Source organism: Phasianus colchicus, chromosome 5 (assembly GCF_987193195.1).
Source record: "Phasianus colchicus chromosome 5, bPhaCol1.hap1.1, whole genome shotgun sequence".
NCBI classification, from domain to species: domain Eukaryota; kingdom Metazoa; phylum Chordata; class Aves; order Galliformes; family Phasianidae; genus Phasianus; species Phasianus colchicus.
In genome coordinates this window covers 2831685-2855110 of record NC_143440.1, presented here as the reverse complement: position 1 = coordinate 2855110, position 23426 = coordinate 2831685, and the positions used below count along the sequence as shown (strand labels likewise).

General features: G+C 43.7%; 1 protein-coding gene and 1 long non-coding RNA gene across 2 annotated transcripts in view; both read left to right on the top strand.

The window, feature by feature from the left end:
- LOC149917658 (uncharacterized) overlaps positions 1–9409 on the top strand; it is an 84367-nt gene extending 74958 nt beyond the window's left edge. The window contains exon 3 of the long non-coding RNA XR_016467221.1: positions 9334–9409. This is a non-coding gene — a long non-coding RNA (uncharacterized LOC149917658). The remainder of the gene's footprint in view (positions 1–9333) is intronic.
- A 3644-nt stretch (positions 9410–13053) lies between these two features.
- FIBIN (fin bud initiation factor homolog) lies at positions 13054–14585 on the top strand. The gene has a single exon (XM_031607330.2). It carries the CDS (start codon positions 13156–13158, stop codon positions 13774–13776), a length of 621 nt encoding a protein of 206 aa, XP_031463190.1. The 5' UTR covers positions 13054–13155; the 3' UTR covers positions 13777–14585.
- The last annotated feature ends 8841 nt before the right edge of the window (positions 14586–23426 follow it).

Here is a 23426-nt window from a genome sequence, read left to right as displayed (position 1 = left end):
AGATAAATAAAGAAGAGTTTGGAGACATATATCTCTGAAGTCTCTTTTAGTCAGAAGTCTGAAATTCGGGAGCTTGGAGCCCTGCTCCAAGCACGCCAAACAATGCATACCACATTTCAGGGCAAACTGAGTTCAAACCCCTTAAAAGCAAAAATGCTTTGTAATCCCAGACTGGCAAAGCTGCCACAGCTGGGAAAACTGAACACGAGCATTTCTCACTGCTATGAGAAGAACGATATTATCTCAACCTGGTATTTTTCATTGATTTTTGTGCTGGATGTCTCCTGAAGCTCTGCCCTGCCTCACTGATGCTTTTGACATAGGATTTTGTTGGCCAGGTTTTATTTTCTTGATAAGAAGAAGATGACAAATATTCTTTACTCCTTCAGTTTATCCCTTCTAGTTATGCAGGAGCACTGTGAAATTGTTGAAAGCTACCTAGAATTGGGCTAATATGATAGTAGCTGCAAGAAAAATAGAGAGACTGCTGCAGAAAATCCCTGTCTGAGAGTCTATAATGAATTATATTATGCAACCAGAGCTCCACAGCTCTATTTCCTGGTTGCATGGGTGTGAAGCCACAGTATAGTCATTCAAAGCATTGGTCAGAGGCAAGAGCTGTAAGAAAGAATTGTTTAAGGAAATGTAATATTTTAGGCTAAACCACTGCAGATAAAGAAAGATGAAGAAATTAGGAGTTTTTAAATAATGAAAATTAAAAATTAAAAAAAAAAAATAGACATAAGAAGTCTTTATATTTCTTAGGCTTGAAAAGAAGTGAAGATTTCCAAAGACTATTTATAAAGGAGTTCTGTTAGATCTAGTGATTTACTGTATGTGTTCCTCTGGGCAGAGACTGCAATTTTCTGTTTGTCCAGAACTTACTGCTGCAGGGAGTTATTCACAAGAGAGTTTGCTGTGAAAAGTAAATAAGAAATGGCATCTGGAGATAGTAAGAATTTTAACCAACAGCCTGATGGAATGTCTGCCTGTTGCTTGCATTTCACATGCCCAGCACTTCAGTGTACTTCAGTGCACCTCTTATGTTATTATATTTCTAATGGTTGGTGAATCTCATTTTTCCTACACACAAGTGGAAAGTACTAGGGAAATAACAGCGCCCAGCCTCTTCTGCAGTGTGTTGGAAAAAGCACATGTGCCTCTTTTTAGAAGCAGTCCCAGCCCTTTCCCAGAGCCGGTCTGAAGCACCATGAGAGACAGTTTTGCCATTCCAACTGCCGGAGCTGTTGTTAACAATTGCTTTGTTCCTCTCAGGTATTTGGTTTTAAAGAGCTTACAAGTCAAAAGCTCTGAGGTTTGGGCTGAAAACGTTTTGGGGGTTCCAGGTTTTCAGTGGCATGGTGCTGGCCCAGTGAGTTACGTAGCAATTTAATTTTCCACTGGGTTCCGTGGAAGCCTTCTGTAAATGCTATAAATGTACTAGACTGATTTCCCTAGTGTGCCCTCAGCGTGTGCTCTCCATACAGGCAGCCTGGGCTTTTATCACCTCATCACTGCTCTTAGTTCCCTGCTAAAGGAAATCTCCATCTAGGCTAAAGTTCCCATGCTCCATCACACACTGCTCTGTTTTTTCCTCCCATAGCGGCCGTGATTAAAACAACGAACAGATGGAAGATAAAGTGCGTAACCTTGCCCTTGCTATCATCCCCACAGGGTGTTTCCAGAGGATGCTTTAAGCAATTCCAGGCTAGGTTGTGCTTTATGTTGCTCCATATCGGGACATAACCTCGCAAAGGCATTTCTGGTTGTATTTGTGTAAGCCTGGCTGGGGGCTGGTGCAGCTGCAGGAGCTGTAAGGCAGCTGGCTCACTGTTTGCTTGCAGCACTACAGAACCGTCTGCAATCTGCAGCGTCATGGGTGAAGCTAGGCAAACACTTGGATGTTTATCTTGACCTGCAATATGCTACAAAAACAGCGACAAACAGCTGTTATCAGCGCACTGATAAAGCATGGCTGGAAGCTATGCCTCTATATTGCAGCCCGGGACATTTTGACGGCTCGTGGTAATCCCAAACATTTCCCCAGCACAGAGCCTCAATCTCTCACTTATCAGCTAATGGCACTCAGCCTCCAAGGTTATCGTTCTGATAACACAAGGACTGGGATTTCTGCCTCCAGCGGGCAATTAGGCAGAAGGGCACGTCTCACTGAACTCTTGATGGCAGTATTTTTTTTTTCTTTCAGCTGATGTGCTTCTCTCCTGGCACCTCCCAGTTCTCAGTAATCACTGAGTTCATAGCACCGTGTCCATCTTTTCCAAATGCAATGAGACATTTCATTTCGGACAGCAGTCGGGATCACAGAGAGACCCACCCCGTTTACAGACTATAAAAGCAACTTCAAGACAGCTTCCTACTGCTGTCTAGGAAGAACGTGTGTCCAAGAACAATACAGCAGGGACAGGATGATTAGATCTTTGTTAATTCATATCCTAGAGGAATCATGTCGCTGATATGCAGTTACACCTCAACTATGAGATCCATAAAACTGAGATCCTTTCTCTGCCTACAGGCATATGCTTTGCTGTTTCAGAGCAAAGCTTGTGATTAAGGAGAATTACAAGACAGTAATTTGAGGAAAGCAAGCGAGTGGATTTCCATTCTGGAGCAACATCTGCATATTCACTGTTGTTCAGGGAGAACAAGACCTAGCAATTCTGAGAATAAAATAAAAGACTGTAAAAATAGCGAATCTCATCCCACTCTTGACTGAGAGCCACTATTTTACCTTAGATAAAAGGAAAGGGGGAAGGGAAAAGAATTACCACTCTGCTTATTTCATAGAATCATAGAATTGTTTGAGTTAGGAGGGGCTCTTAAAGGTCATCTAGTCTGACTTCCCTGAGATTACCAGGGACACCTACAGCTCAGGGTGCTCAGAGCCCTTTCCAGCCTGACCTTGAGTGTCACCAGGGATGGGGCATCCACCAACTCTATAGGGAACCCGTGCCAGTGCCTCACCACACTTACTATTTCCTATTATTTCTCAGTGTTCTCTACTAGCAGCAAACCTTATTTACATGTGTACTGGCAATAGCTTCATGCTGAGCAGGGTTTCAGCAATGTGCCTCACCTGCTAGGGACCACGTGTGACAGACAGACTGGACGTTCTGGGCTGTGTTTTGATGCCCAGTGCATTTCTTATGTCTGTCTTTAAGAGTTCTTATGTCTGTCTTTAAGAGTTCTTATGTCTGTCTTTAACAGTCAGACTAGTTATCCTAGAGCAAAATATTTCCAGGATTCATTTTTGACTCTGTCCTATTGAAGATGCAGGTAAAGTTCTCATCACCTTCAGCAAGAGGCAGAGAAAATATTTTTAGAAAATACAGTCCTCCATAGTCCTTTCTGAGTTCTTTAATTACCGAGGTCATTTTCACCATTCATGCTGAGGCAGCTTTGGACTCTTTGTCCTTTTTTTTTTTGTCTGTGTAGTAAAAGAAATGGCAGCAAATGTCCAGATACCAAGCTTGGAGGTATGCTCACATTTTTTATAATGATCCCTTTCAGAAAAAAAAAGAAGGGAAATAATGCTGACAAATGAAATAAGACAGACTTTCTGAAGTGCAATTAGTATGATTTAAATGACTTCCACAGAACTGGTGGTCTTAGATACAACCTAAAAATGGTAGAACCTACATGGTTTAATTACTCAAAGAAATCTTTGCTGCTATTCCAAGCATTTTTACTTGTAGTGAGCTACCCCTTCATCAACTTCATATTCCAAGAGGTTAAAAAAACATGGTTGTCCTTCCCTTGCCATTTTCTTAGGTGCAGACTTTCTACAAAAAGGGAGTGTGTTAAGTGCAGAGCTGTGCTACTGCAGGAGCATAAGCTGCAAAACATATTTTAAGAAGGCAAAGCAGAGAATTAGTGATTTAGAAGTTTTGAAACCAAGGGTGAAATCCCACCTTCCACCAAAATTTAAGATATAGTGGCAGGGGCCAGAACATAGTTGGGGTGTTATGGCTAGTATAACATAACATAACAGGCAAGGGGGAGCCAGAAAGGGGAATGTGCATTGCCTCTAAGTAGTATGTGTGCCTCTGAATGTGCCTGGTTTGGGGAAAACATGGTGCAAGAGGTATACTATTGAGGTCTTATCTTAGAGGTCTTTTCCAACCTTAATGATTCTGTGATTCTAAGAGGCCACACACTCCTGCTATTCCTCTCTGGCCAGCCATTGTGCTGCCATCTGCAGCACCTAATTCTGCAGATTCTTCTTTTCATTAGTCATGGAGGGGTAAGAGAGGCAACCTGTGTTTCAGACACGCTCCTTCTGCCCCAAAAGCTGCTAGCCCAGAGCACATTGCAGCCATTTGACCTGCAGAGGTGTCTGGCACGTGAGTTACTCTTGTAGAGGATGGGTTTTCCTGCCCCACTTTCCAAGCAGTTCTCAGTCTCCAGTGTTACCCTCTAAATTATCAATTCAAACAGTTGTCCCAGCAATTGGTTTGATTTGGTCGAAACTCCTTAAAAGTCCACAAAGCTTTTTAAACACCTCCAAATCTGCCCACTGTAAAGCACTAACTTCCATTCCATTAATTCAATGGGGCTACACCACCAGAAAGGACCAATTTGTGAGACTAAATGTGGTGTTCAGTCTGCACGCCTGCAGCAGAGACAAGATTTTCTCATCTGAGGCAACCGGGCTGCAAGAGACGTAATATTTCGTAAACCTTAGTGAACCCACAAACTTTATTCCATCCAGCTTCTTTCCATTAAAACTAATCACATATCTTTCTTCTTGACCATAAACCTGGAAGTAGGTGCACAGCATTCCTGCAGAGCTGTGCGTTTTGCTTTGAGGTGGGTCTCAGCAAACAACAGTGCTGGGGTAAGATTTATCAGGGTGCCTCTTTGTCTCCTGTGCAGAAAGGCTCATAAGGCCACAAGTCATCTCAAATGCCAAGTCCTAAAGCCATGCTGTTCTACATAAAAGTCATAAATTGTAGGAGGAGGTACAAATTCCCTATCAATATTCTGCACAGACCTCAGGCATAGGGAGAATAAGGCAGTGTTAGGATTGCTGAATGAGTGCTCTGTGTGCACTAAGTCATTAAAAACCTGTGGAACAGTCAACCATGACTGCACAAAAATAAATACAGAGCTGGCCGTAAATAGTATCCCTTCACCTGCTTCTTCAAGTAGAATTTTATAAGGATGTTTGTTAAAGGGAATGATTTTTTCTTTCTTTTTTCTTTCTTTTTTCTTTCTTTTTTTTTTAACAAGGAGATTTTGGTATATTTCAATTGAAACCATATGTTTGGTTTTAGGCTGCTCAAATACAAAGTAAGTCTAGTTTTAAATTTAATGCACTGTTAAAAACACCTAAATAAAAATCTGCACAAATGTGCTAGGATAAAATATGGACATTTTCCAACTTCTTAAAACCAGGTCTGGGAATACGAGTGAACTTTACTATGGAAGCATTGTTTCATTTTGTCCTTTATTTGCCACATTGGGAAGGGCATGGGAGAGGAGATTATATCAGTCGGATGCTACATTTGTTCATCTTTTCCCATCTCTCGGGTATATTTGAAGAAAAGCTACTACCATAAATGTTTCTGTTTGATCTGCAGCAGGACATGAAAAGATTAAACTCTCGTGGGTTCCATGTGGTTGGTTAAGTTGAACATGTAGGCTCAAGCTCTAAACTCACCACCATGGACTTTAAAGCAATGGTGAGAAGAGGAAGCTCGATGACTTGATGATCAGTATCAACTTTGTCCATTTTTTCAGGAATTAAGCCCAATCTTGATGAGGTTGTGTGCGTGAATCAGAAAATGCCACCCTCCTGAAGGTGGCAGAACTTGGAATTACGTAGTGTAAAATCTGCTCAAATTGTCAGGAAACTGACCTAGAAATCAGGACTGGTGAAAATTCAGCTTTCTGGAAGCTTAGATGTTTTGAGATCCCAGATCAAATGAGTGATCACAGGACTGCAAATCCTCAGCAACTGTATCAATGGATTTATCTCATTTGAAACTACATCAGCATTTCCCCACCAGACTCTGTCAGATTTCTTCCAAAGCTTTTATTCAAATTCTTTTCCAAGCCTGCTGGAGCAGAACATTGCAGGTTTTGTGTTTTTTCTATTTGTGAGAGAGAGAAAAGGAAGAAGTATTTCTTTAAATCCTAAAAAGCACTTAATTTTTTTTCCTGACAGGTTAGAAACAGGAATATATTATCAAGACTAACGAGTGAACTATGTTTCCATAACATTTGCAAAGGATATACAATACACATACAGCCTTTTCACTTTCACATATAGCATAAAAAGTAACACGGAAAGCAATGAAAACCAAATCAACGTTTTAACATGCTGACTCAGTAACAAACCACATTTACAGTACTGGGAAAACTTCTCCATGTTCTGGCCAACAGTGATGCTTCCAAAGTGTTTTCATTTCCACTGAGGAAGTGTTATTATTTCCACTTCAGGAACCTTACTGAAGCAATAGCAGAGATATCCCTTTTGGGGTTTGGAGTTTTTCAACAGCAGAAGGAAATTGCACTAGTATGATACCAATAGATTTTGATTCCATTTCTCTTTTAATCCCTTCCCTTTCCCACGAGGCATCCAGATGCAGCACTCCCCAAAACTAACCCCAATACATCCACAGTTCTCCTCTTTAACCAAAGTATATTTATATGCTATAGAGACAGGATGTGTAAAATGTTTTTCTCTGCATTTTTTTCTGCCAACGTTGAACTCATTTTATTACTGGCTGAAGCTGAGGCAGATTCAGTATTGATTGCATATTCTTTCGAGACAAGCAGCCTGGCAGACCCTTTTTATTTGCTGTATTCACATTCAGCCTCAAACCAAACTCTCCTCATAAATACTTGTGTTTTTTAACTCAATTTATTGCTTATCCAAGTAGGGCTCAAAGGACTATGTACCCACTCATAACTATGGTTTGACCCTGAAATACCATAGAATCATAATGGTTGGAAAACACCACTAAGATCACCAAGCCCAACCACAACCCATTCCCAATGACCATGTCTCTCAGTGGCACACTGCCACGGTTCTTGATCACTTCCAAGGATGGTGACCTACTCCCTGAGCAGCCTAGAATCTACAGGTTATCAAAATTTATCAGTTTTTAAGTTGGCAAAAGAGCTGTTTTCTTTACATGGTCGTATGTGAGAAATCTCCTGTTCAGCTCCCCAGCTTGGAATTAAGTTTACTTCTTAAGATTTCAGTATAGTCGCATGCTAGTAGTGGGATGTTCAGCACAGCTTATGCTTCAGCATATTCATGCTTAGTTTGTGTTGGATTCCAAATTTATAGTGAATGAAGTGTTTTATAAAAGTTACATGCTACAAATCTAATCTTTTCTGCAGATTTTCTAGTCATACTCTGATGTTCCTAATATTCCTATGAAAAACTGGCATTATTCTGACATGTATCCCCTGCTCATATCCCTCAACTGTTAATGATAGACCTTCAAGAGCAGAATGAAATAGTGATGACTGCTTTAACTGTTGCACAGCCAAGTGGTAAGAACCAATATTTTTAGTCATGTTTAAGTTGTCAGGCATTCACTTGGTCTGGCAATATTTTCAACATCTCCTCTTGTAAGTAACTAGTAAAGTTAGCGTGTATTTATAAACCAGCCAACTACTAATAAATCAAACAAAATTATATACCTTTCACTTGAGAAAAGCAGATGTACTGAACACAATTTGGTAAACTCTGACTAGGGCATTATTCATGCTAAAAACAATTACTACTTAGTTTTGTAACAGCTGGATATTTCCAGACCACTGAAAACTATTAAAAATATTGTGTCAGAATAATATTGTTTCATGTGCTTAAATGCAGATAAAATATCTAAGTACAAAGCCTTGTGTAACTTTGACAGAAATCTACAGCTCCTAGAATCAGTTTTCCCAGTATTCCTATTGGTATCTTATTCATCCAAACGTTCTCCAGACATGATTTGCAGGTTCCATCCTGAAAAATTATCATTAGTCCTAATAATATTTTTACAGTAGCTTTGGGGTAAATTTAAAAAAAAAAAAAAAAGAGCTTTATATAGGTGATGCTTAGAATATGCAAGAACACTAGTGGTAACTGACAAAGGACATGAGTAGTGGGGGATAAATACATAAGCTAATATTGACACCTAACTTGATGCCATTTGAGCACTTGGTACTACACCCTACAATTAGACATTACACTCACATACTTGTTAGTCTCACATTTAAACAAGGTATCTTTTATACAAAGCTGTATATATACTGTTCACAGTAGGAAAACAGAAGGCAGTAGTCAGCAAACGGCATTTATACCCTAAAGCCTGTGGGGCCTTTAGGACCATATAACGTATACCTGTTCTCTAAATTACTGACTACTTACATCCAAAACATTCTGATGCTGCAAAGTTTACTGTGATCTGTAACAGAAATAGCAAGTTGAAAATCAATGATAAAGCATTGCTTGAAGAAAAAGATTATGCAGGCATCACCCAGCGCTGAGCACAGCGCTACAAATCTGCCTTCAATTCATTGGCAATTTCTGGAGCCTGATTTTGGTGCTGTTGCATTAATGGGAAAACTTTTTAAGCAGAATCAATGCTGCTGTTCTTTGCATTATTATAAACCTAATGCTGCTCAGTGGAAAAACAATGGCTTTACCAGTGCAGAGTGCACCGTGCCAAGTATTTGTAAAAAGACAGTGTCAATATCCTTCTTTATTTGTATTTCCAATGTTTTTTCTTCATTTACTACTTTTCTGAAAAAGTGGTCAGGCACTGGAATAGGCTGCCCAGGGAGGTGGTGGAGTCACCGACCCTGGAGGTGTTCAAGGAACGGTTGGATGTTGTGTTGAGGGACGTGGTTTAGTGAGAACTATTGGTGATGGGTGGATGGTTGGACTGGATGATCTTATAGGTCTTTTCCAACCTTGGTGTTTCTGTGATTCTGCAATTCTGTGATTTTATGCAAAAGCAATTTTTATATTCTTAAGCAGACACATTGGGTAAAGTGCTGTCGCCCTGCAGTCAGTGGGACTGTTGACAATGCCAGCATCGCCATAAATGCCTTCAAGGGAGCATGCCACAAGGAACAGCTGTTTCCTGGCTGCATCCCAAAAACTCACCAAATCTCTGACCTCATAGAACCAGCCATAAGGGCTCCTAGTAGAAGGCGTGCCATTCAGCATAAAACTGCCCTCTCCTGTATTCCAGTAAAAGAACCCTTCTCTCCTCCTCCCGTTTCGCTGCCTTCTGTGCCTCACAGATAATACTTACAACTACTTTTAAGAGCTCTGCACTGCCTCTGATTTGTATGCTGTTGTTTCAGACACTGCTGTAGTGCTGCTGCTGACGTTGGCTGTGATGAAAATATCTGGCGCTTCAGCTCCTGTCTTCTTACATAAAGGTAAATGTGCCTTTCAGTACCTTTCAAAAAAAAAAAAATATCTGATTTTCACTTGTATGCACAATGTTTTATGAACAAATTGAAAGAATTCGTATCAGATTGTCTCAGTGTAAAGAGAATTGATTCTTAAAGGTGATTTTGGAGAGATGATGGCCACTTTTACAAAGTATTGCTCTGTCAGCTTAAGCCTGTATCTTTTCCTTTGCTTGATGATTACCTATGTTCTCAGTAAAAATTCAGGATTCTGTCACGTTGTAATACTGACCCATATAGGTATTGCCTTAAATCAGGCTCTCACACATCCTTCAGCAAGCCCCAACTCTTCCCAAAGCTTTGCCCACTGGTTCACTAGAGCTGCAGATCTCAAACTGCAGCCATCTTCCAGCAGCAGAGACATTCCACGTGGGTTACTTAAGGCAAGATTAGTTGGGTAAAAAATTTAAATAAACATGGATAATTCATGTTGGATTGCAAACAGTAATGGCAGGGAGCAGCAGAACTTCTTGGTCTCTTAATATATGAGGAGAGAGAGTAAAAGAATTTGCTAAGGCTGAAGTTTTCATCTAGCAGGGCACTGGGGAGTAGAACTGTGCTGACAAAGCTGAGCTGAGAGATTTACAGTGTGGTCCTTCCATGAAGAGATGTCAAGAGGGGAGCCCACCACAACGCAGTGCCAGCCAAACCAGTCAGCTGGCAGCCATCAGGAAACCTGTGCAGATACAGTGCTGTGGATGGCACGGAGTGGGGAACCAAGTAAAATATTGGGTGAAACAAGAGCATTCTGGGAATAAAGTTATTTGAAAGAGCCTCTGTTGGCAAACATGGTCTGAGGACAAATGCCAAGCAAGCTCAGCTGAAGAATCACAGAATCACAGAATCACAGAATGGCCAGGGTTGGAAGGGACCTCAAGGATCTTGAATCTCCAACCCCCCTGCCACATGCAGGGCCACCAACCTCCTCATTTCATACCAGCCCAGGCTGCCCAGGGCCCCATCCAACCTGGCCTTGAACACCTCCAGGGATGGACGGGGCATCCACAGCCTCTCTGGGCAGCTGTTCCAGTACCTCACCACTCTCAGAGCAAAGAACTTCCCCCTGACATCCAACCTAAATCTTCTCTCCCACAACTTAAAACCATTTCCCCTTGTCCTACAGTTATCAACCCCTTCAAAGAGTTGATTCCCCTCCTGTTTGTAGGCTCCCTTTAGGTACTGAAAGGCTGCAATGAGGTCACCCCGCAGCCTACTTTTCTTCAGGCTGAACAAGCTGAAGAAGCCTTAGACCTTTTATAGAAAACTGAAGCACAAAAGCTTAGCCTAATCCAACCTATTTATATTAGCGTTTTCTGAGCTTAATTACAAATCTAAAATGTTTCCAAACATGTGGAGTGTTTGTGTTTGGGTAGCTGGTCTGGCTTGGGCTTCAGCAGAGCAAAGGAAGCTGCTTAGACTCCACAGCCACGGTGCACCTCCAGGTGTATGGGCACACGGCCTCACTGGACCTGTGGGCATGAAAGGATGTTCAGATGTTCAGAGCAGTGAACATCACTCAGCTCCCACTCTGCTGTCTCTGGGCTAGGTTTTTGTTGCTGACTCATTGGTTTCATTTTAGCTCTTCTTTCTCTGTTTGTCAGTTGTATAATGTCCTGTAAAAGCTCTCAAGTCACTACTTGGGACAGTGATAGTTATGGGTTATCATTAAGGCTATGCCTTGCACCCTCTGCAACTTTGCATTTGACACCAAACTGAGTGGTGCAGATGACACAACAGAAGGGACAGACGCCATCCAGAGAGACCTGAACACGCTTCAGTGGGCACATGGAAACATAACAAGGTTCAACAAGGCCAAGTGGAAGGTGTTGCACTTGGATTGAGCCAATCTCAGGTGTGAATACAGACTGAGAGAAGAACTCCTTGAGAGCAGCCCTGCAGAGAAGCACTTGGGGGTCTTGATAGACAAAAAGATGGACATGAGCCAACAGTATTCTGGGCTGCATCAACAGAGGGGTGGCAGCAGTGAAAGGGAAGTGACTGTCCTCTGTTCTGCCCTCGTGAGGTTCCATCTGGAATACTGTGTCTGGGCCTGGAACCCCCAGTACAAGAAGGATGCAGAGCTGTTGGAGTGAGTCCAGAGGAGGGCCACAGAGATGATGGTTGACAGGGTGGAACAACTCTTCTATGTGGAAAGACTGAAAGAATTGGGCTTATTCAGCTTGGAAAAGAGCAGGCTCCAGGGAGACCTCACTGTGGTCTTCCAATACGTGAAGGAAGCTTACAGGCAGGAGACAGACTAACTTTTTACATAGTCTGATAGTGGTAAGACAAAGGGGAGTGGCTTTAAACTGAAAGGAGGGGAGGTTCAGATTAGATGTTAGGAAGAAATTCTTTACTGTGAGGGTGGTGAGGCACTGACACAGACTACCCTGAGAGGTTGTGGATGGCCCATTCCTGGAGGTGTTCAAGGCCAGGTTAGATGTGGCCCTGGACAACCTGATCTGATGTGGCCCTGGACAACCCCAAGGCAGGGGGGTTGGAACTAGATCATCTTTTACATCCTAACCTACACAAGCCATTCTATGATCCTATGACTTTTCTTCAGTACACTCTGTTCTACCCTAAAGGGCCTTTTCCTGTCCTTAAGCCCACTAGTGTGCTCCCAGGAACCCACACCACTTAACCCATTGGTAGGCAGGCAAACAGAACCTGCAGGCAGTGCCGAATGCCAGCTGCATGGAAATGACAGTGGGTTTCAAGCCTCACTCCTCTCTAGATCTGCTTGAAGAAAGTAGTTGAGAACTGCAGTCCTGGAGTAAGAGGTTAGAGCAACCCGTTTCGACAAAACAAAGCCAGAGTCCTGCAACCTGACCACAGCAATAAGGCCATTCAGCAGGGATAGAAAGGGTTCTCTTAGGTCTGCTGTCCAGAGAGATCCAAGCCCGGTATTTTCTGCTCAGTATCTCAGCTCCTGCTTAATTCCGGGTGAAGCTCTCCTAGTCTGCATGAAACAGTCATAAATGAGACCAAGAAGAGCTAAGACATTTTGGCAGGGCCATGTTTAGAGAGCTTGGAACTACTTCCCAATAAAGTAAGTCATAACCATCCCAGTTTATACAGCACGCGGAAAGCACGGGATGATAGTTGAAATATTTATATTTAAGAGGCATAAATGTTTATTAATAACGAGGTGTACATATTTTTGCATGCAAAGCTTTCATGGACAGCAGCGGGAATCTGAACTCCGTATGCCTGCGTTGGTTGGTGCGATCTCTGCAGTTCGGTGACTGCTTCCACGAAAGGAGATGTGAGGAGACCCGGTGTCCTCACTCGCTACGCACGAGGTTCTACCCTGCTGCAATCCAGCTGCACCCTGGATGCACGCGGAAAAGTTCCACGAAACGCTTCGAAATTCACAAAGCGCGGCGGGACGCGCAGCACCCGCTCTTTTCCAAGGCACGCACAGCTGAGGTCGTCTCGCAGAACAGCCCGGAGGAAGGAAGGGAGGGCGGGCGGGAGGCGGGGGGCGGCCCGACACGCCGGCGGGGCGATGCCCGGAGGCCGGCCAGTCCCGCGCGGTGCCGGGGCCGCTACCTCCGCTCTCGGCGCGGCTTTTAAGGGCGGCGCGGCGCGAGCCGAGCGCAGAGCTCCGGCCGGGCTCCCGGCCCGCAGCGGCGTTTGGGGCGGCCCCGCGGGGCGCCCATGGGGCGGGGGCAGCGCGGCGCCGGCCGGCCCTAGGCTGCACGCAGCATGCCGGCGCTGCGCCTGCTGTGGTTCGGCTGCCTGTGCAGCCTGTGCGTCGGGTACTTCGAGGGTCCGCTGTACCCCGAGATGTCCAACGGCACCCTGCACCACTACTTCGTCCCCGACGGGGACTACGAGGAGAACGACGACCCCGAGCGCTGCCAGCTGCTCTTCAGGGTGAGCGAGCAGCGGCGGTGCGGCGCGGCGGCAGCGGGCGAAGGGCTGAGCCTGCGGGAGGAGCTGACGGTACTGGGCCGGCAGGTGGAGGACGCGGGTCGGGTGCTGGAGGGCATCGGCAAGAGCATCTCTTACGACCTGGACGGGGAGGAGAGCTACAGCACCTACCTGCGCCGCGAGTCCGCCCAGATCAGCGACGCCTACTCCAGTTCGGACCGCTCGCTGAGCGAGCTGGAGGGCAAATTCCGGCAGGGCCAGGAGCAGGGCGGCCGCGAGGAAGCCCGCTTGGGCGACAGCTTCCTGGGGCTGCTGCTGCACGCCCGCGCCCTGCTCCGCGAGACCCGTGCCATCTCCAGCGGGCTGCGGGACAAGCACGACCTGCTGGCCCTCACCGTGCGCAGCCACGGCGCCCGCCTCAGCCGCCTGAAGAACGACTATCTGCGGGCCTGAGCCCGCGGCATGCAGCCCAGGATGCCCCCCCCGGCCGCCCCGAAAACGCGTATTTATTGTATAGGACCTCCCGAGTGAACGGCAGGTTTGTGTTGAGATACGTCTAAAAAGTTGCGCCGTATCGTAGCGTGCAACGGACGGAGCGTTTTCCTCCTACAGCGTTGGCTCTCGGCTCGCCGTGACACCCGCATGTGCAGCAGGAGCGCAGGCTCCTCCCGTTGGTACTCTCGTTCGGGGCGAACCCTCTGTTAACTCCTAACCTTGTGTAACGGCATGTATTGTACTCGTGTAAAGCATTGTTCTGCTGCGTAACTCCGAACTGCGATTTCCATCTGCATTCGGGATTGCCGGGATCTTGTTCTGGCAGGGTCTGTGCTCCTCGCGGCTTTGCTTATCGGTGGCTCTAAGCAATTGGAACCCCAGAGCCAGCCAAAAAGGCTGATGTCAGATCCCAGGAATGCCAGTTTTATAGCAAGAAGAAGGAGCCCTAGCGGTGATTGCAGTCTCAGGTCCCAAATTCAGAGCCTGGTTTCTCAGAGCGTGTTTCTAAAGCAGACAGAAGGTTTTGTCTGTTCCAGTGTAGCCTTTGTACTTTTGCTAGCTAAGCTATTAATAAACCTATTCGTGCTCCTGGACAATAGCAGAAGTGCCTGGTGGGAAGGAGGGGGAGGATTGTTTGGGTTCTCACACTCCTTGCTATGTAATCTTCAACTTGGGGTAATGTGGCTACTGGATTACAGACATGCAGGCAGCATCGCTGCTTGGATGAGAGAAGTTTGTGTTGTTTTAATAAACGTTTGAAAACCGTGTTAAGGCATGCTGTTCTTGTACCCTTCTGCTTGAGATGCTCTTGATTTAAAACATGCTGGTGTAATGTGCCTCTCAGCAAAAAAAAAAAAAAAAAAAAATTGTGAGCATGTAAATCCTGCCAAACTAAATAACTCGCTTTTTAGTGAAAACAAATAAAAGTTTACAGACTCAAAAGGTAAGCAAGTTTCATTAAAAGGAACTATGTTATTGTAGTGGTCTTTTCCAACCTTAATGATTCTATGATAACGATACCGAAGAGCGCATAGGGCTCTTTTTGGATTTTGTAAGCCTTTTTAAGAAGCCAGTGTGTGAAACTAGCAACCACACAGCAACGAAAGAGAAGCTGTTTTATGAGCGTTTGAGGTCTGATCCTGCTGCCTCTGCCCCCATTCAGTTCTATGCTGGCCTGCAGACCATCCGGCTGGGTGAGTCCCTTGGAGCTGTTGGGGGTCCATGTAAGTCACCTGGGACCAGAGCATGGGAGATGTCTCATATGTGCTTCCAGGGCTTGAGGACCATCCCATTTATCTCAAAGTTAGGGAGATGCAGCGGTTCCCAAGCAGGATATATTAGGATGTCTGTGCACCTTTAGATGCTCAGTGTCTTTGAAGATCTGGAAAAATTGAAACATTGCATTGGTTGAATTCAGTGGAACTACCCAGCCTTATTTTCACGTATGCTTTCAAGGGAGAAAGTGTGACTGGTTCTAGCTGTGAAAAAAAATGTTTATTTGTCATACTTTCCTTTCCACTAAGGCCAGACAGAAAAACACGGGAGCACAGAGGGCCATCACTAAGTCTAGTTTGCTCCCTACCACAACAAAGCATAAAGCATTTTGGGATGGACCAGTGACTGCACAATGAGGAAAAGCTCTGACAGTTTCTGAGGGTATTTCCCCATTCTCTCTGGATCCTACCCTTTCAGAAGTACGTGCCAAATTTGTCATGCTGTCCCATTTATGCCCAGATTCTTCTTAAAACACTGCCCTAGCCAAACCCTTGCAAAAGAAATCATGTGTTTTAGTCTATGCTTTCTCTTTGAGGCTCTGCTTATAATGTGAATTGTAAAGCATCAGTAAAGAAATCATTGTGGCAAACCACGCCAGCTTTTTTTTTAGCCAAGATGGTATTGAAATATTAGTAGAAAAATAGTAGTAGTGTAAAATGCAATTTCTTGAATACACTTTAAGTAGCTTGGCTGTTCTGTTTGCAGTAGCAACCCCTTGGTCAATCTCAAGCTATTCCACAGTGTGCAGTACACCACGAGTGGTAAATATTTGCAGAGCGGTTACTTTCAAAGCAGGAGATTACATGAAGTACCTGGAGATTTACAGAATAACTCCATCAGCTCTGTAAGCTGCCATCTAACGAAGCCAAACTCGTTCTTTAAAATCCAGGCTGATGTTTCTTAGGATAAACATGAATATATTGACAAATCTCCCTGTCAATTTGTGTTTTGGCAAAATATAAATATTTTTCATATTTGAAATTGAGACAAACAGAACTTTACTCTTCTACAGAAGGCTTTGAATGTTCTGTTTTAAGAAGAAATCGCATGAATCTGAGTTTGGGCTATGTGTAAATTTTCATGCTTAATAAAAAGGGTCAATTTTATGTGGATTTTGTGAAGCTATTGTCAAGTAAGTCAAGTAAAGTATTTCAAGCTATTTAAATCCATTTCAGTTTGGTTAATGTCAGTGTCTTATCTAAGTAAAGGTAAATACGACTGTTCATTAGAAGTGCATCAGTTTTGGATCAGAGCTTGTGTAACTGATTGTCCTTAAGACATCTGCAGTCTGATAAGCTGTGCTGCAAAAGGCCTGCATGAACTGGCTGCACACTGATATCCAGCAGTTTAAAGTTTTACATTTGAAACAGATCCTAAAAACTGTTGTAATCCTCTTTGTAATCCTATCGGTTTTGCTGCTTTTGTGGTGTTTTGGTTGTTGTTGGTTTTGTTTTTTTTTTTTTTAATCTGATAAAATTTAATTCATTAGAAGAGGTCCATTGGCTTTATGTGATGTATTTCAAATAGTAAAGGCCTTCTTATCACTGAAAACTCATGACATATTTTTACCTGGGGAGCCTTACAAGACCAGTTGTAGCAGCTATTCTGACCCAACAGCTCCACCTGTTGTGTTTATAGCATCAAGTTTGGGCTTTTTTATTTTTTTTTTACACTAGAACTGAAATTGACTTTGTCTTTCTTATAGTGTTCTGGAGATCTAGAAATATATATGATATTTCCTGAATTTATCAAAGTGATGATAGTATTGAAGAGCAGATGACGATGTTTGCTGAAAAAAAAATCAAGTAAAGCAAATAGAACAGAGGGCAAACAGTCATAGGGAGCTCACTTACTTAAAACTTCAGTTTTCTTTGACATTCAGCCAGTGACTTAGCTCCTTAAGAGTCAAAGCGAGTCATTAAAAGACAAGATTCTGCTCCTCTCCAGGCAGCTTACTTATGCAGCCAGTGCTCAGTTGTAGCTAGTCTCCTGCCTACAGATGTATATTGAGCTGAAGAAACTCAAAGTGTAGCTGTGGAGCAAACTGCTTTCTCACACGAGCACCAATAAAAGTAGAGAAAGAAAAGGCTTTGCTTGCGGATGGCAGCAGTTGGAAACAACCAAGTTGAGTTGGATGGCAACTCAATGGCTGGGAATTCAGAGTGGTGGAAGAAATCGTGGCTAAGCTAAAACTTAAAACTTAAGTTTCCCAGGTTGACCTACCCAGGTAAAGGGAGTAGGCAAGGGATGATTTCAAAAACTTGGTAAGACTCTCAAGGATCCCATGTGTGCCAAGCTGAATGGATGAATATTCTGAAATTCAATTGCTGCCCCTGTACGTTGTCATGTGCCTGGCTGCAGAGGACCAAGATGTGTACGTTGGAAGCAAAAAAATATACTTGCCTCAGACAAAATAAGCAACAGACACAGCATCAGCTCTGGTTAAAGTCTTGCCTTGAAAAATATTAGTTTGTGGAAAAGGGAGAAATCCTACTGGATGTGCTTGTTGCTGTTGGTGGTGTAGTTTATTGAGATGAGCTTTGTGACACTTTAAAAGATGCTCATTTGTGCTTATGGGATGTCACTTTTGCTACTGGTAAAGGAGTTCTCCGTATTGCTTAGTGAAATGTATTTGCCAGCTATTACTCTTAAAATAGTCCTGCATGTTTGAAAGCTATGTGACATTTTTCTGTCTGCTAAGATGTATTTTTATTCACAGTCAATTGAGGAATTTATTCCCTCTTACTTTGCTTTTTGGGTAGCCACTAGCCAAAACTTGAAAAATTTACGGACCTGTATTTTATTCCTGAAGCATATGAAATTGGCAAAAGTACTGACCTAACTCCATGTCCTCAAAAAAAAAAAAAAAAAAGGCTTTCACTAGAATATGTATGTAGAAAAAAGACTGTAACTCTGTGATTATTTTATTTTCTTCATAAAGTTGTCATCCTGCCTATAAGATCAGTTTACAATTGGAAAAGACAGCATTTAAAGACTGGTTCTGTAACAAGAAAAACATATGGTCTCCATAATCATTACGTTTTTAATGATGTGGCTTGGAAAGAGTCATTCATGGCTTGTAGAGTCATTCATCCTCGAGAACTGCCTTACCTTGGGGAGGTATCGATGACTGTCTCCAACATACCATTAACATTCCTTCATAAGAAAAGACAAAGCCAAGCGTATTGTATTTTCTCAGATGACAGCCTTGCTTAGGCTGCGTGCATACCTCTTTTAAATACTCAGAGACTGCCTGTGTAACAGCAGTCGTTCACATCTGAGCTTTCTTTGGGGAAAAGAGAAGTCCTTGGAGAAGCTTGGGTTAGGGAAAGATTTGTTATCCAGCAATAGTTATTGGCAAGTGCAGGATGACTGAAAAAGCTGTGTACTTCCATCATACTTTCCATACTTTTTCCATGCTGCAAACATTTCACTGCAAGAGCAGTTACCACCATAAATTAGTTATACTGTAAACAATAGGGGCATTACTATATAGAGACTGTCCAAATTGCAAAATGGTTGGTTGGTTTGTTTTTCCCTGTCTACTCTTTTCAAAAATAATGTGAGCTGAATTTTCGGTTTAGGGCTGAGTCCAGGAGAATTACTTCAGCAGGCCATGAATAAGATTCTGGTCTTACATTCTCAGCTATTTGTCTTATATTTGTTAAGAGCTTATTATGCCTTTACCTGGGAAATGATCATGAAAGAAATCCTGCCCGTACACTTCTTGTGTTGACAGTTCTTTGGTTAATCAAGAACAGCCATCTTTTCTTAAGAGCTTTTTTTTGTGGATGTGAGTTTGTTTCTATTTTAATGTGATAAAACTGTGATTAAAGTCCAGAGTAATGTGAATCTTGTTTTCCTGAGAAAGGAGAACGAAGCTTTTCCTTACAACACACAATGTCTGTCCCACGCACTCAGGTCAGCATCTCAGTGCACACAAAGGACTGCTTTTCTGTGTTTCAAAGTTCTCTGAATTAGAATCAGAGCGATTGTGCTGTCCCTGTCCCCAGAAATGCCGGCACCCCCAAATAGACAGGACCACGATGAGCAAAGCCAGGGGCAGACAAACTGCACAAGTAAGTTCAAGAGGAAATGCCTCTACCTTCAGAGCAAGCCCCAGCTGCAGCTCCTGCCCTCCTTCCCGTCTGATGGTCATCCTGGTCCCTCACCCCATCACTCCCACCTAGCACTACCAGTGCTGACCTGTGCTTGTCCAGTCTGACCTAATCTCATAAAACTGTATCTCTCAGAGTCTGAGATGCAGTTCTCCCTCTGTGATCGTGATTTCCTAGCCTACTCACTCCATGTTCTTTATATGCACAAACGTGAGTGCAAAGGGATAAACCTGCCCTGAATTAACTCAAGTTCACTCTGCTCATTTACCCCTAGAAGCTAATTTGTGACCAGGCCCAGTTTTTGTTTCTGACATCTTTCTTTTTGTGGCAGTTAGGGATTTCAAAAGGCCAAGCATCCCCCTGTGCTACATATATACTGATTTATATTTCCCACCCTAATGGCTTTACCTTCGTGCCTGCTTCCACAGCCCTGTGCAGGCTGAGTGGTGTTTATCTACTTATGTAGTCTTACTGAATTTAATGTGAGCTCTTGTACATTTCTAAGCTACATTTCAGCCTACCCTGTAGCACCGAGTTACTTCAGAGAGGAACTGATTCCTTCAGGCTGCTACACTGCTCCAGGCTGCTGCTGCTGCTCCTTTTCACATCCCTCTGGGGCTTTTCCACTGTTGTCTTCCAGCTCCTGAAGATCTCCTGTTACATCACAGGTCCGCTGCACGTTGTTGCTTCTGTCTCTTCAGCACGTGTGCAGAGTTGAAGCTGGCAGGACCAGAACAGCCACCATTATTTTTTATAAGCTTCACTCAACTGGGAATACTGGTAGACTCTTACTGCTGTGGCAAGGTAACATATTTATTGGACAAAAATCAGAGTTTGCTTTCTATGGACATTCTGCTTTTTATGCTCTCTGTGCTTTTGCCTATGACTTTGAGTTTGGCAGTGCCCATCCATTGCTGCCAACTTTAAATTTATCTGGCATTGAGTGCACAGACTATTAGTCATATAGAAACCTCCAGCATTACCCCACTGTATCATAGTTCCCCGTATGAATGATGGAGACAGAGTGAAATCCAAAGGGAATAAGTTAACTAATCTTGCACAACAGGATTCTGTAAAATGATATTGTGATAGTAAAAAGACACGTAAATGTACCACAAAATAAATAAGCTCCAGATTTTCACTGCACAGAACTTCTGACATGCCTCTTTTAAAATTCCTTGTTTTATATTCAGCAAATAAAAACACAGCACTAATGAGTCATATTTTGCTGAGTTATTATGTAATCTTGAAGGCAGTTTGTTTTAATTTCCACTTGGATAGGATACTTTTCCACTTACATATTATGTAACACTCCTTATAAAAATAGAGACCCGGTCTTGCAAACACCTTGGAGTGTTCCTGTTACAGAATGAGACTTGTGACCAGTGCAGTTCTCACACCCTCCTTATTATGTTTATAATATCACAAAACATTCCCCTTCTATCTTAAAAAAAAATCATCATTCTTGATCTATGTGCAGCCTTTCTTCCTAAATTTTAAATAATATTTCTTCTGTTTTTTTTTTTTCTTTTTCTTTTTGAGCTTGATGGGCATATATACATAGATACACTTGAATATTTTATGTTAATGACAGATCTTGCTTGTTAAAAAACTTGATTTGAAATCCTTGTTCTGTTGCTAAGTAAGAGCTCTTGAGAAATTAATTCTAAACATACAAAATGTAACATGTTTTATATCAGCCAGTATGCATTTAACAGAACGTGCACTGCTTATAAAAGATAACAAAGAAGAAAAAATACTTGAGATACATAGTGTTAATGAAATAGGTGGCAAGGCCAGCAGCACAAGAGTCAGGAAATTAAAAGCCATGGCTTCTCAAGCTACAACCTATGTTCAGCATGGGCAGGATGCTCCTTGCTAAGTGCTAATGCTTGCAGATTGGTGATTGACACTGAGAAAGAAGTACATACTCTTCGTCATGGCATTTTTATGTTTATTTACGTTTTAATGAAATCCAAGACATCCAATGTGGCAAATCTTAAAAATCATTTCACATTCCACATTCTCAAGCTCCCGGATTCAAATAACGTAATTTAAATTGTAAAAAGTAAAAAAATAAAATAAAAAATAAAAGGGGGAAAAGGGGGGCAAGAATGTGAAAGAAAAGTGGAAAATAGATTTGGGCACTAATTTTAAAGCAAATAAATCTTACCACAGCTGCCTTAAAGTAAAGGAATGCAATCCAACAGTGCATTACAGTGCTGCTCTGGCACATGAAGACTTCTTTATTGAAGATGTTGAATGATAACTACCAACACAAATATTTAATTTCCTATAAGTTGCAGACATAAGCCTCAGCCTTTTTAATTGCCAGAACACTTGGAGAGACAGTCTCTAAACAGTCATTTAATACTTTCACTTATGCGTGTGCTTATTTCCATCCAACTAGCCAACTCTTCATCTTTGTGAATGTTTTGCTGCCTGTGAAAAGTGCTGCTCAGCCAGAGCCTATGTCAAAGGTTTTCCCTGCACTGATTATATGGAGGCAGCAGGACTTTTCTAGTGTGCTCTTGCAGCTTGGAAGGCCAGCAGTATCCTGGGCTGCATCAACAGAGGGGTGGAAGCAGAGAGAGGGAGGGGATTGTCCCCGTTTGTTCTGCCCTTGTGAAGTTCCATCTGGAGTACTGTCCCCAGTATAGGAAGGACATGGAGCTCTTGGTGTGGGTCCAGAGGGCTGGAGCACCTCTCCAACAAAGACAGGCTAAGGGAGTTGGGCTTGTTCAGTATGGTGAAGGGAAAACTCTGGGGAGACCTCATTAAAGCCTTCAAATATTGAAAGGGACATTTTAAGCAGAAGGGAAACCAACTTTTTACATGGTCTGATGGCGATAGGACAAGTGGGAATGGCGTTAAAGGAGGGGAGATTTAGAATAAATGTCAGGAGGAAGTTTTTCAGTGGGGGGCAGGTAGGGTTGAGGCACTAGCATGTGCTGCCCAGGGAGGGTGTGGATGCCCCTTCCCAGAGGTGCTCAAGGCCGAGCTGGATGGGACACCAGACAGTCTGATCTGGTGTGTGGTAAGGGATTGGAACTGCATGATTTTGAGGTCCCTTCACTGCCTTCCTAGATGTGATCCATGCTTCCATCAGCCTGCCTCCCTTCCATACGCAATTCAAACACAGCATTCACGTTTTTGTCAGGCAAGAAGATGTTCAGCACCAAGTAAGAACTGCAGTAAGAACACGGCAAAGTGCAGAGTTTTGCACTTGGGCCGGAGGAATCCCAGGCATCCCTACAGACTGGAAGGAGCGGTCCTTGAGAGCAGCCCTGTGGAGAGGGACCTGGGGGTCTTGATAGATGAAAAACTTAACATGAGCCAGCAGTGTGTCCTTGCAGCTCAGAAGGCAAATGGTATTCTGGGCTCCATCAAAAGAGGGGTGGCCAGCAGGGACAGGGAGGTGATTGTTCCCCTCTACTCTGCTCTTGTGAGGCCCCATCTGGAGTACTGTGTCCAAGTGTGGAGCCCCCAGTACAAGAAAGACAGAGAGCTGTTGGAGAGGGTCCAGAGGAGGGCCACGAAGATGATCAGGGGACTGCAGCACCTCCCCTATGAGGACAGGCTGAGGGAGCTGGGCTTGTTCAGCCTGGAGAAAAGAAGGCTGCAGGGTGACCTCATTGCAGCCTTCAGTACCTAAAGGGAGCCTACAAACAGGAGGGGAATCAACTCTTTGAAAGGGTGAGTGACAGCAGGACAAGGGGAAATGGTTTTAAGCTGAGGAAAGGGAGATTTAGGTTGGACGTCAGGGGGAAATTCTTTACAGAGAGAGTGGTGAGGTACTGGAACAGCTGCCCAGGGAGGTTGTGGATGCCCCGTCCCTGGAGGTGTTCAAGGCCAGATTGGATGGGGCCCTGGGCAGCCTGGTCTAGCATTAGGTGGGATGGTTGGTGGCCCTGCGTGTGGCAGGGGGTTGGAGATTCATGATCCTTGAAGTCCCTTCCAACCCTGGCCATTCTGTGATTCTGTGCATGCTACCGCTCCTTTTAAACTGATTCCCAAGAAGCTCATTTGCCTGGAGCTCACAGCTCTCAACATTCGACACTAAGCTCAGCGGATGCAGCTCCATCTGCACCCGCAGCATAGCCTCATCTCAACAATGCCTCCCCTCTAATGAGCCACCTGGCGCTGAGGCGCAGCCCGGCCCTGCGGCTCCGTTTCCCGCCCCCGGGAGCGGTCAGGCGGCAGCGCCCCGCCGCG